This window comes from Aptenodytes forsteri, unplaced genomic scaffold, assembly GCF_000699145.1.
Source record: "Aptenodytes forsteri isolate BGI_AS27 unplaced genomic scaffold, ASM69914v1 Scaffold261, whole genome shotgun sequence".
Classification (NCBI taxonomy): domain Eukaryota; kingdom Metazoa; phylum Chordata; class Aves; order Sphenisciformes; family Spheniscidae; genus Aptenodytes; species Aptenodytes forsteri.
Window position 1 is genome coordinate 114,008 of NW_008795583.1, and position 11,244 is coordinate 125,251.

Consider the following 11,244-nt stretch of genomic DNA (forward strand, 5'->3'; position numbering starts at 1 on the left):
GGGCGGGGAAGGGTTACCTGCCCCTGCCCAGGGACAGCGGTCTGCAGGGAGCGCTGGCGGGGTTGGGGATCCCTGCCAGGCAGCCGCTGGGGTGGGGGGTCTGTGCAGTATCAGAGCGAGACACTCAGGACCCTGCCCTGCAGAGCCGTGGGGGACAGCAGCGCCTTGTGCAGAGGAAAGGGCTGAATGAGCAAGGTGTCTGGGTAAGGCAGCTGCAGGAGGGAGGTAGAGACAAGCCGCTGGAGGTGGAGGGTTGAAACAGCTTTTCTGTGTGTGCCACAGATGGTCTTGTAGAGCTCCAGAGGCTCTGGGGATCCTGGCAGAGTGGGGCTGAGTGGTCCAGAGCCCGCGTTGCCCTGGGACGAGAGGGCAGGGTGGGCAGACAGGCTGGAGAACAGGCATGCAGGAGGACGCTTGGGTAGCGATGAGTGGCAGTGCTCCAGTCTTTCACCATCTTGGTGCTTCCAGCACTGAGATCCTTTCAGCCTGGATGAGGGATCTGGGCCTTTTGGGAATGCAGAGAGGGATTTGCAGTCCTGCCTGTGGTCTGATCTCCAGAGGTGACTGAAACCATCCTTCGGAGATGCCCACCGGGGTCCTGCTCCCTTGTACTGTCCTGGGGAGTGGAACAAGTCTAGTCATGGATCAGGTTGCCCAGAGAGGTTGTGCGGTCTTCGTCCTTGGAGGTTTTCAAGACCCAACTGGCATAAAGCCCTTAACCACAGTGCTGACCCTGATTTGGGCAGGAAGGTGGACTAGAGACCTCTTGAGGTCCCTTTCCACTTGAATTATTCTGTGACAGTGGTGATCCCCATGGGAACTGGCTGCAGAGGAAGGGGAGCCCAGCTCCCCACAGTTCTTCTTGGGGAGGAGGACTCCTGGTTACCCTGCTCAGGGACTTGTTTGGCCCATCTCCAGGGATGGCTGGTGTGCCGCTGTGTGTGTTGGGGGTAGCAGCCCTGCTCTGGCTCAGCCATACCTTGTACTTGTCCTTTCTGATGCCTAGGTCCCTGCCCTGGATGTGGTCCCCATCTACAGGACTCGTTCTGCCTTCTCCATGGCTCCGTTAACAGAGCTGTTTGACATGTCCAGGCGACCCTGGGTGTGTGAGCTGCTGCTGTTGAGCCTCGTCACGGATAGTTTTTGTTTATTTGCAGGTCCCTGAGGAAGTCGAATGTGTTGGACTTTGTGGCAGTCCCAGGGGAGCCATGGCCATGCCGTGTCATCAGCAATGATTCCCCGCTGACAGGTACCTCGGGGCCAGAGGATGGGGCCGCTTAGATCCCTGCCGGTGCTTCTTTGCTTGTGTTGTGCAGCCCCGTCCGTTTAGTCAAGGTTGTCACAGTCCCGGTGCAGGAGCGGCGCAGGCCTGGGGTGTCTCCTCGCGGGCTGGCCCCGCTGGTCAGACAGCTGATGTCCGTGGTATTGGCGCAGCCGTTGCTGCTTCTGCTCTGGCTCCTGCTGTTCTGCCGGGCAGAGTCCGTGGTGACGGCAGCAGTCATCGCAGACAGTAGTCCCACTGCCCTCCCCCATGTTTGAGCATGTTCCTTCCTGCTCTCCTCCTGCAGTACCTCCCACTCTCTAACAACCATTTAAATCCAATCTCAGCCCAGTTTTCATGAGCTCTTCAGTTACCACCTCACTGGAAAGTGCTTTGTCACCTGGTTGACACGGTACAGCACCTTGCTCGTTCCCAGCAGAGCAGATGTAATCAGACTCCTCCATCTTACCTGAGCCGTCACTAATATCTGTCTCTTCCTGTGCCAATGCTTCTGCTCTTCTAGCTGTGCTCAAACAGAAAAAACAGCAGAGACTGTTAGAGGTGGAGGGATGCAATGATGCTGTGGAGTGTGTAAAGTGTAGGGTGCAACTTTTTGGGGTATAGATAAGGAAAGAGCAAGGAGAACAGTGGAGGGACTGACCCTGCTGTCAGGAGGGATTATGGTGTGGCCCCAGACTCATGTGAGCTCTAAGTAAGGGAAAATTGACATGTTAACCTCCACTCTCCTGTAATCACCTGGCTTCTGGTCACTTAATTAACTGGCTCTTGGGTCCCTTGGCTTGGTTGTCTCTTCTACAAACTCAGCAGCAGCTTGGGTGATGCTGGTTCAGCACCTGGGATGTGGGGAAGCACTGGTCAGAAGTGATGGCTCCCCACAGGCTTCAGGTCCTGCTGCCCTGGGTTGCAGGGTACGTGGAGGAGCTCTCTCCTCCCGGGACAGTGCAGGATCCAACCTTTGTGGAGGAAGCACTTTCTCTGTGGCAGTGAGATGTTCCCTGCTCTCCTGTGAGCTAACCCTGAGGAGGAGTAGTGAGTGATGGCAGTTTTGATTTGCCCTGAGTTTTCCTCTGGGCTCCCTCAAGCTAGCCATTGCTAGGAGCTTCCCGATGCAGGCTGGGCTAAGGAGCTTGTGTCTGCACCGGCAAGTGCTGGCATCCAGTCGGACCAAGTCTGTGGCTCTTGGGCACTTGAACTCCAGTGGAAAGTCAGAGCTTCAGCCATATGTCTCCTTGGAGAGGAGAGCCATGGAGACTCGGGGTGGTGAGGGGTGTGATTATTGTACTACCCTGTGTACAAACTGGTTGTCACAGTGTTCGCCACTGCCTTCCTTGCAAAGACCACTGTCTTCCCCGCCTTGGGGAATTTGGGAGGTCCTGTGTCTCTGGACTTTGATGCTGAACTGAAGGAGACAGGATGGGGCAGAACAGAACTGGCTCAGGGGCACGTGGGTGGCTGGAGATGGGCTGTGGTTGCATTGCCCAAGCTCAGCATGGGACTGGTCAGCCTCGGCACTGTCACCTAGGGCCTTCGGGCCAACGTGGGGACGGGGCTGGACATAATGGCTGGGGGTGACCATGGTCGCACTGACCAGGCAAGATGTGATTGTGGGAGCTCAAGGTTGGGTGCTTTTGTTCTTGCCTGCGGCCCAGTAGGAGGGAGCACGTCAGCTGGAGATGTTGAGCAAGGACAGGGTCTGGTTGTGTGTTCAGTTCGGGGGATGGCTGTGCTGCCATGCGGTCCAGGTGCAGCGCTTGGGGGTGTAGGAGGTGGGCAGTGTCCTGGGCCCTGGCAGGGCTCCACTGGCAGCTGTGCCTGCAGCTGGCCTGGAGCTCACTTGCTTGCCGGATCAGGGCGGGCTGCTGCACATGCTGGGCCGGTGCACAGCATGCGGGAGCTGTTCCGTGAAGGAGGAGGCAGATGCAGGAGCAGAGAGCGCCAAGCGCCCTGGTCTGGGCTGTGGGCTGTGACCTGCCAGAGGAAGGAGGATCTGGAACAGCCCCAGCCGGGGCAGGAGGCTGAGGTCTCATGCTCCAGCTCCCAGCAGAGCTCGTGTCAGGGTCAGGGCACTGCTGGCAGGGCTGGCCCCGCTGCCCCAGACCCACAAGGATGGCTGGCTGGGACTGGGCCAGCCTAGGGGCTGCGAGGAGCACTGTGGACTTGTCCCGGAGCTGCTGGGGTGTTTTCTGTGGTGCAGCCATGTGGATGGTCCTGGGGTCCAGCTGGGCAGCAGGGCCTGTTGGCAGGGTGGTAGCAGGGTCTTGTGGGTGCCGAGGGCCCGTTCCCATGTCCGGGGCCCAGAGCTCACTCTCATGTGCGGTTCCTTTGCAGACTGAGTGGTGCCGACTGCAGCTGGAGATGGTTCAGCTGTTGCCTGTGGGTAGGATGCCGGCTCTGAGGCCCAGGTAGGAGCCTGGCCATGGTGGCCGCACTGGGGCTGGCACCTCCCTGCTGTCCTCCGTAGCCCGACAGCAGTTGGCTGCCACCCTGATGGGCCACCATGGAGCAGCCCACGCAGATGCCCGGGCCCCTCCGCCTCCTGGGCTTCTTTGGGTGGAAGCCACAGGCTGTCAGAGGGGAGACGTCGCCTGAACCAGAGCCAGAGCCGGAGGAACCTGAGATGTGCATCGCGCTGCCCCTGGGTGAGGGTGGGGAGCTGGTGGAGTGTCCCCTGTGCCTGCTGCCCCAGCCTCCCGAGGCCTTTCCCACCCTGGCCTCCTGCGCCCACCACTCGTGCTGGCCCTGCCTGGAGCAGTACCTGCGCATTGCCATCAGCGAGAGCCGTGTGCAGGTGGCCTGCCCACACTGCCCTGCTGCGCTCCAGCCCACCGATGTCCACCGCCTCCTGGCCGAGCCCACCCTCTGTGACAAGTACGAGGAGTTCCTCCTGCGACGGCTGCTGGTGGCTGACCCCAGCACCCGCTGGTGCCCCGCACCCGACTGCAGGTGACCGGCTGGCCCCTTATGCGGAGCCGGGAGCAAGGGGACAGTGTGAGTCCCCCCTTACCACACCAGTGGAGGCGATGGGCCTCCCCAGCTGGTGCACAGCAGACTGCGCCTGTGTCCTGTGAGCCTTTTCCAGGCTTGATCCCTTGTGACTTGGTCCCGTGTGGGGTTGGGTCTGCTCAGAGAGATGTCCCGTCCCGTCCTGGCTGCAGAGCTGTGTGTCACTGCCAGGGTTGGTGCTCTTGGCCATGCCTGGCCAGTCTACGAAGCCCCAGGAGAACTGTGGGGTGCTGGATGGGAAAGGCTGTGCTGCAATCTGAGCTGGTGGGAGTGTCTCCTGGCTCTCCTGAGCAGGGGCTGGAACTCTGGCTCAGCGTGGTGCTGGGACCTGCCACTGCATGGCCTGGCTGTGCCAGGGAGGGGAACAGCTGCGTGCTGTGCGGGGACACAGGGAGGGCCGTGGGCACTGCTGGCCCCCCCAGCACTGACTGCCTTCTCCCCACAGCTATGCTGTCATCGCCTACAGCTGTGCCGATTCTCCCCACCTCACCTGTGGGCGTGAGGGCTGTGGCACTGAGTTCTGCTACCACTGCTGGCAGCCCTGGCACCCCAACGGCCCTTGTGAGCCGGTGCGGCTGGCCCCCAGCCTGGCCAACCCTGCAGCACAGCTACTCCACCCGGAGGACTCAGCCCATGGTGAGACCCTGGCCCAGGGTGGGAGCAAGCAGGGCAGGGATTTGGCATGGCCAAGTGGCACAGTTGGATGCCTTTGTACGTTCCTGCCTGCAGGGATGCTGGAGCCAGGACCCAGTGGTCCCCACTGTCTGCCTCTGTGGAAGCGTGTGCCAGGATTGCTGGGGGTGTGGAGTGGGACCTTGCTGTGCCTGGCTCACCCTGACACCCATGGGATGGGTTGCAATCCTGGGACAGGGTGTGGGGGTGGACCTGCACTGTCCTGTCCTGCCTCCTCCCCGTCCCATCTCATCTCATTCCCCCTGCCAGCTGAGTCTGAGGACATCAAGGTCTGTCCCCGCTGCAGTGCCTTCATCATGAAGATCAATGATGGGAGCTGCAACTGCATGAACTGTACGGTTTGTGGCTGCCTCTTCTGCTGGCTCTGTCTGCAGGAGATCTCTGATGTGCACTTCCTGAGGTCAGTGCACGGCTGTGGGGCCACTGGGAGGCATGGGGTATGCTGGGGGGCTGGGGTGGAGGGGCTGCCAGGAGCTGAGGTGTGGTTGGAGGAGCTGCCCCTGGGCTGAGCTGGGGGTGCTGTGATGCTGGGCCAGGGCTGGGTCCCTGCCAGGAGCTGTGGGGCTAGGATGGGGGGCAGCGAGGCCCTGCTGAGAACCACGGCCATGCACAGCCAGGTTTGGGGCTGGCTGGGCTGTGGGGCTGATCGGGAGGGAGCAGAGTGGTCTGTGCTGCTGGGTCTGGCAGGGCTGGGGGCCTGGGGCTGGCTGTCAGCACCCCACAGGTGGGGGTCCCAGGTGGCAGCTGGAACTCAGTACTGGGAGGGGGGAATCTGGCTTTCCACTTCACCAGTTGGCCCATGGGTCTCCCCCCAGCGCAAGGGCGAGCTGTGCTGGTGTCTGCCTGCCTCTGCGCAGGAACCGTTGGCCCAGCCCCACTCTCCCTGCAGCCCCTCTGGCTGCACCTTCTGGGGGAAGAGGCCTTGGTCACGGACCCGGAAGACCCTGTGGCAGCTGGGCATGGTGCTGGGGGCGCCTATGGTGATCTCCCTCGTCGCGGGCATCACTGTCCCTATCATTACCCTTGGGATCCCCATCTACATGGGTAGGAAGGTACTGGCAGGGGGCCCTGGAGTCCCCATGGTCCCGCTCCCCACTGAGCTTGGCAGCCCATGGCCTCAGGCCTGGACAGACACCCAGTGTTCACCACTGCCCACAGCATGTCCCTGTGCCACTCCTGAGTCCTCACAGCCCCTCCTTGCGGGGACCCTCTCTGCTGCCCACCCCAGCACCCTCCGCCAGTGAGGGTACTCTCAGCCTGGAGAGGTGGGGGTTGGGGTGGGTGAAAGGAGGAAGGGGTCTGGGGGTCCAGGGGTGTTTTCCAGGGACACCTGAGCTGTGGTGGTGGCACTGTCATGGCTGCCTGTCCCTGAGGAGATGGAGGGGGTGTCCCTGCATCTGTGGCTAGAGCTCTGCCAGGGCTGGGAAGAGGCCCCATCCCTGGGGACTGTGTGCTGAAATCCCTGCAGAGCCCTTCACCTGTCTTTGTTCTCCTCAAGGTGCTGGGCCAGAGCTGGAGGAGCAGCCTGTTGGGGTGCCAGCAGTGCCTCTCTGTCACCAGCAGTGTCCTCCTCTCTCTCTTTGTGTCCCCCATCATAACAGCTGCCACAGTGGGTAAGTGCGCCAGGCCAGGGTTGAGGGCACTGCCCACGTGCTGGAGAGAGTGGGGCTGGGGCCTGGAGGCTACTGCAGCAGAGTGTGTAGGCTCTTGGCAGGGGGAATATCTGAGACCTGGGACACTGGGGCTTTGCCCAGGGGGGCAGGCCAGCCAGGACTGCCGGTGGGGGCTGGGCAATAGCTGCCTGTCTGCCTGTAGGAGTCGGCATGCCCCTGATGCTTACCTATGTCTACGGGGTGGTGGTGCTGTCGCTGTGTCGGAGCCGCTCAGGGTGTGGGGGCAGCCGCAGTCCACCTGGGGATCTCGGTGTGGTGGAGCTGGAGAACCTGACCAAGCATGAGTCCTGCGCTGCCGTCCATCTGCTGGCCTGTGCCCTCCATTGGGCCGCAGGGGCCCTGGTCCTGCCTCGTGGCTCTGTGGCTGTGACACCTCCAGAGCCAGGGACTCCCTGTGGACCCCTGTTGGTTCTGCCCCAGGTGGTACCACGCACACCTCTGTCCTTGTGGGGAGGCTGTAGGCTGGTGTCCTGGGGGAGGCGGGTGCTGTCCAAAGCAGTCTGGGAACAGCTTGTTTGCACCCCCTGCCAAGAGCCTGGTGGGCCATTCTGCTCCCTGCTCTGATGGGGAGCGGTCCTTGCAGACAGGGGGCTCAGTGCCACCTCTCCCTCTGCCAGTGAATGAGCTGTGGTTGGTGCTGCCCAGCCCCAGGTGGGGCGAAGGACGGAGTCCTGGACACAACCACCTCCTTCCCCAGCAGCAGCTATAGCCCGCGCCATGGGGTGGTGTTGAAGGAGCAGGACAGCCAGTCAACCAGCATGGTGGCCCTCGCAGGGAGCATGCTGAGCGAGGGCCAGGACACGTCCTACAGGTGAGCCGGGGCTGCTGTGCTGGGGAGGTGGGGGGAACTGGCACATCCCCTTCCTAAGTGCCTTCCCCACGCCTGCTATACCGGGCAGGGATGTGGCGACATCCCCCTTTGGGCTGCTGCCCTCAGGCCCTGTGTTTGTCTGCAGGGAGGGCATCAACATTGAGGTGGAGGTGTCGATCGAAGCAGTGCCACATCATGCCCGAGAGCAGAGCCTGTTCAGCGGACTGTCAGGGCAGAGTCTCTCTGGGGACTCCCTGGGAGGCACCAGTGACAGGTGCAGTGCCGTGGGTGTCCCCACAGAGTGAGGGGGACTGTGCAGCACTGAGGGGGGAGATCTTCTATCTGGGAGCTCCCACCTGGGCTCCCACCTGCCGCTGACACAAAGATCCCATGGCCTCCTGTGGCAGAGCTGGTCACCCTCTGCGGGGCACCACCAGCCCCATGAACTGGGTCCTGGCCATCCCCAGACTGGGTGGGCACTGGCTGCACTCAGTGCTGCCTGCACCCTGCGCCCAGCCCCATCCACCCTGTCCCCAAAGGCAGTCTTGAGCATTGGCACGGCTAGGAAATAAAACTACTTTCTGAGGGTCTGTCTGTCTCCTGCAGCGCAGCCATCCCCCTGATAGCACAGCCCCCATCACAGCAGGCTCTGATCTGTGATGCATTCCTCTGGTGGGTACTGCAGGAGGCCAAGCAGGTGGGGTAGGGTGGGCCTAGCCCCACCCAGGTGCAGGCAGTAGAGCAGACGGGGGGGACAAGTAGGGCCAGGGAGCGGGGGAAGAGTGGGGATATTCCCTTGTGCAAACACCCCAGCAAACTGAGCGCTGCAGCTGCAGGACCAGCGCAGCATGCGGCTGGCAGCTGGGAGGGTGGAATGTTGCTGCAGAGCCTCAGCCAGCACTAGCAAACCGAGCAACTCGGGTAGGGGCTGAGCCCTGCCCCAGCTGGGCCAGCTCCTGGTGCACAGTGTGGGGCACCCATGGGTCCTGCGTGCTCCCAACTACCTTACTGGGGGCAGCACGTGGCTTCCGGCAGACGGACCATGAGTGTGGAGCAGGACAGCTGCAGCTGGGGCCCAGAGCAGCCCCTGAGGGTGGGAGGCCATGCACTGCGCCGGGGCAGAGCTGGGGAGCACACAGGTCTCACTACAATGGCCTGTGTCTGTATCTGCATCCCTGCCTGCCCCTGGCTGCTCTGGCAGTGTGTGAAGGGGTCCCAGGGCTGTTGGAGAGGAGAGCTGTGCCCTGAGCCAGCTGTGGGTGATGCTTTAGCATGTAGAGTGCCACAAGATGAGGACTTATCTGGATCCTTGTGATGGGCACCTGCTCCAAAGCAGGAGAGAAAACTATGCTGAAGGCTGCCTCCAGCACCCGGGCTCCCACAGCTGCTCCCCTCCCTGGTGGCACTGGGATTACAGGGCCCCACACAGTCCTGTACTCCTGCGTGGGGTAGCCCCTGGCTGGGGGCCGGGGTAGCCCCTGGCCACCATCATAGCTGTGGGGCTCCATGTCCTGCATTGGCTTCCCTCCCACACCCCATGGGATGCTGGCACGGGCTGCAGGGCACCCGTTTCTACATGTGGATGAAGACAAGGCAGTGGCAGCCAACCTGGTGCCTCCATGCACGGGGTGGTTGTGGCCTCCCACCCTGCCTGTGGGCAACCAGGCTGCCCCTGAGGAATGCCCCTGACAGGCTGCGGTGTTGGGGTGGGGGCAGCTGCCCCTGCCCCCAAGCTTCTGGGGCCAAGCAGGTCAAGATTGTGGGTCCTGATCCCCACCAGGGATCCATCCTGCAGCCAGACCAGCGTGGAGGGACCTTGTGGTAATGCCACAGGCTGTGGGTGGGCACCCTGAGCCAAATGGGGTGCGCGGTCTCCGGCAAGTGGGATCCTGCCTACAACCAGTCTGACGCCACTGCAGCATCCTTGGGAGAAAAAGCTGCTTCTGAACATTTAGCTGCTTAACATTTAGCAGAGTCTAGCAGCATCTTGCAGCACAGTTGCAGGGACTGGTACTGACTGGGGTGGGTGAGTGCTGCTTACCTCATCGCCCTTCCCCAGCTGTGCATGATCGCATGATGTTCCACACTTTTGTGATTCACTGACCCAGCACATGATGGGTGTGGCTGCTGTGGTGCCTGTCTCTCACTCAGAAGTTATCAGGTCCCCTCCCTGGTCCCATAGCTGACACCTGCCCCTCCCAGGTGCTTTTGCCCTGGAGATGCACAGGTGCACTCACACCCAAAGCCAACCAGGACTCCAATGGTCCCATAGCCACCCTCCTGCCACCTCCCCCCCATGCTCCCATACCCAGAGCTGCCCTTAGAGACCCACTTGTTCCCTTGCTCCTATGCCCCATCACCTACTGCCCAGCTGGTATGGCTGCTCTTTGCTAGTGCTCACACACACATGTGCGTTCACTGCTGGCACCAGACACTCCCCTGCCCCCCCTGCACTCACATGGAGGAAAGTAAGTAGTTGAAGGTGAAGTTTAATAAGGTGGCAGAACAGACTGTGGTGATCAGGCAGAGGGCATGGCCAGACTCATACTGACTAGTCCCTGCTTACATACAAATAGACCCTCTTATTCCCTTATCCCTCTATTTCCCACACTTGTTCCTCCCCAAATCTCCTAAATCCCTCCCTTTTCCTGCCTTTGGTTCCTCCGCTGAACATCCCATAATAAATCCTGTACTATCCCCAAACGCTCTTTCCCTGCATCCCATAATGTGTCCTGCACCCCTAGGCAGCCACCCTCTGTGCTCACAAGGTGATCCAGAGAGCTGCCATTGAGGCATGGTGATGGGTTTCACGCCTGGACCATGGGGCTGATGGTTCTCCTGGGACAGCCCTGGGGGAATCCAGGGAGGGTGTGTCTGTGATTTGGGTCCCCCCCCACCTGCTCTTGTACCTCTTCGTCCTTCTGGATTTTTGGACATTGGCCTTTGAGGGGCTGGCACTTCTCTTCTGATGGGACTGGGAGTAGCTGGGTCAGATTATTAATGAAATTACTCCTGCTGTTGTTTCTTTGTGCCTCCTTTGTGTCTGCAGCTGAGCTTATCACATCACCTTAACAGCCTGGGCTTCCTGCTGCCTTCAGTAACCAATCTCAGACCTCTGGTTTCTCCAGGATTTGTCCCAGGCCACACCAAAACCTGGCTCCCAAACCTCTTTGCCTACTCACCAGCAAGTCCAGCTTGATGTTTGCGGGCGAGTACACGAGTACACAAGTACACACTGAGGTACACGTTCCTCCTCAGCACGCATGCATGCTGCTCTCTCCCTTTGCTAGCACTCAGACCCACACACCCCTGTGCACAGTAGAAAGAGCCCACACACCCAGGAAAAGAGCTAGAAAAGAAGATCACTTTGTCATGATCCATTTCCCCCCCACAACTGGGCCCTTTTATGCCTCTTTCCCATGCTTGTTCCTCCCCCCTCCAGTCCCTCCCTTCTCCCAAACAGCCCATAGCAGTCCTGCCTGCCCCATGTGCCCCCCGCCCTGGCATCCCACAGCAAGTCACAAACCCTGTGGGCAGCAGCCCCTGTTGCTGCTGGGAGGTGTTTCCCACTGACCCCCGTGGACCTCAGGCAGCCCTGGGTCTGACCATCCTCCTGGAGGGCCCAGCAGCAGCTGGGCCAGGGGCCTCTGCTGGCTCCAAATAGGTCACCAGGACCCCTCCCCAGCACAGCTCCTTGACTCCTTTGCACTCATGGAGATGAGCTGTCATCACATAACCTGCCAGGCAGTCTTAGCAAAACTCATGATTCTATTCTTTGAACA

At 60.9% G+C, this 11,244-nt stretch overlaps 1 protein-coding gene across 1 annotated transcript; it reads left to right on the forward strand.

Annotated features, from left to right (window-relative positions):
* Positions 1 to 3,779: 3,779 nt before the first annotated feature.
* LOC103901430 (E3 ubiquitin-protein ligase RNF19B) lies at positions 3,780 to 8,044 on the forward strand. Its single transcript, XM_019472861.1, is given in 9 exon segments — positions 3,780 to 4,225; positions 4,731 to 4,921; positions 5,228 to 5,378; positions 5,868 to 6,030; positions 6,477 to 6,591; positions 6,794 to 6,940; positions 7,269 to 7,303; positions 7,305 to 7,462; positions 7,608 to 8,044. Coding segments are annotated over 9 exon segments (1,566 nt in total). The 3' UTR covers positions 7,768 to 8,044.
* The last annotated feature ends 3,200 nt before the right edge of the window (positions 8,045 to 11,244 follow it).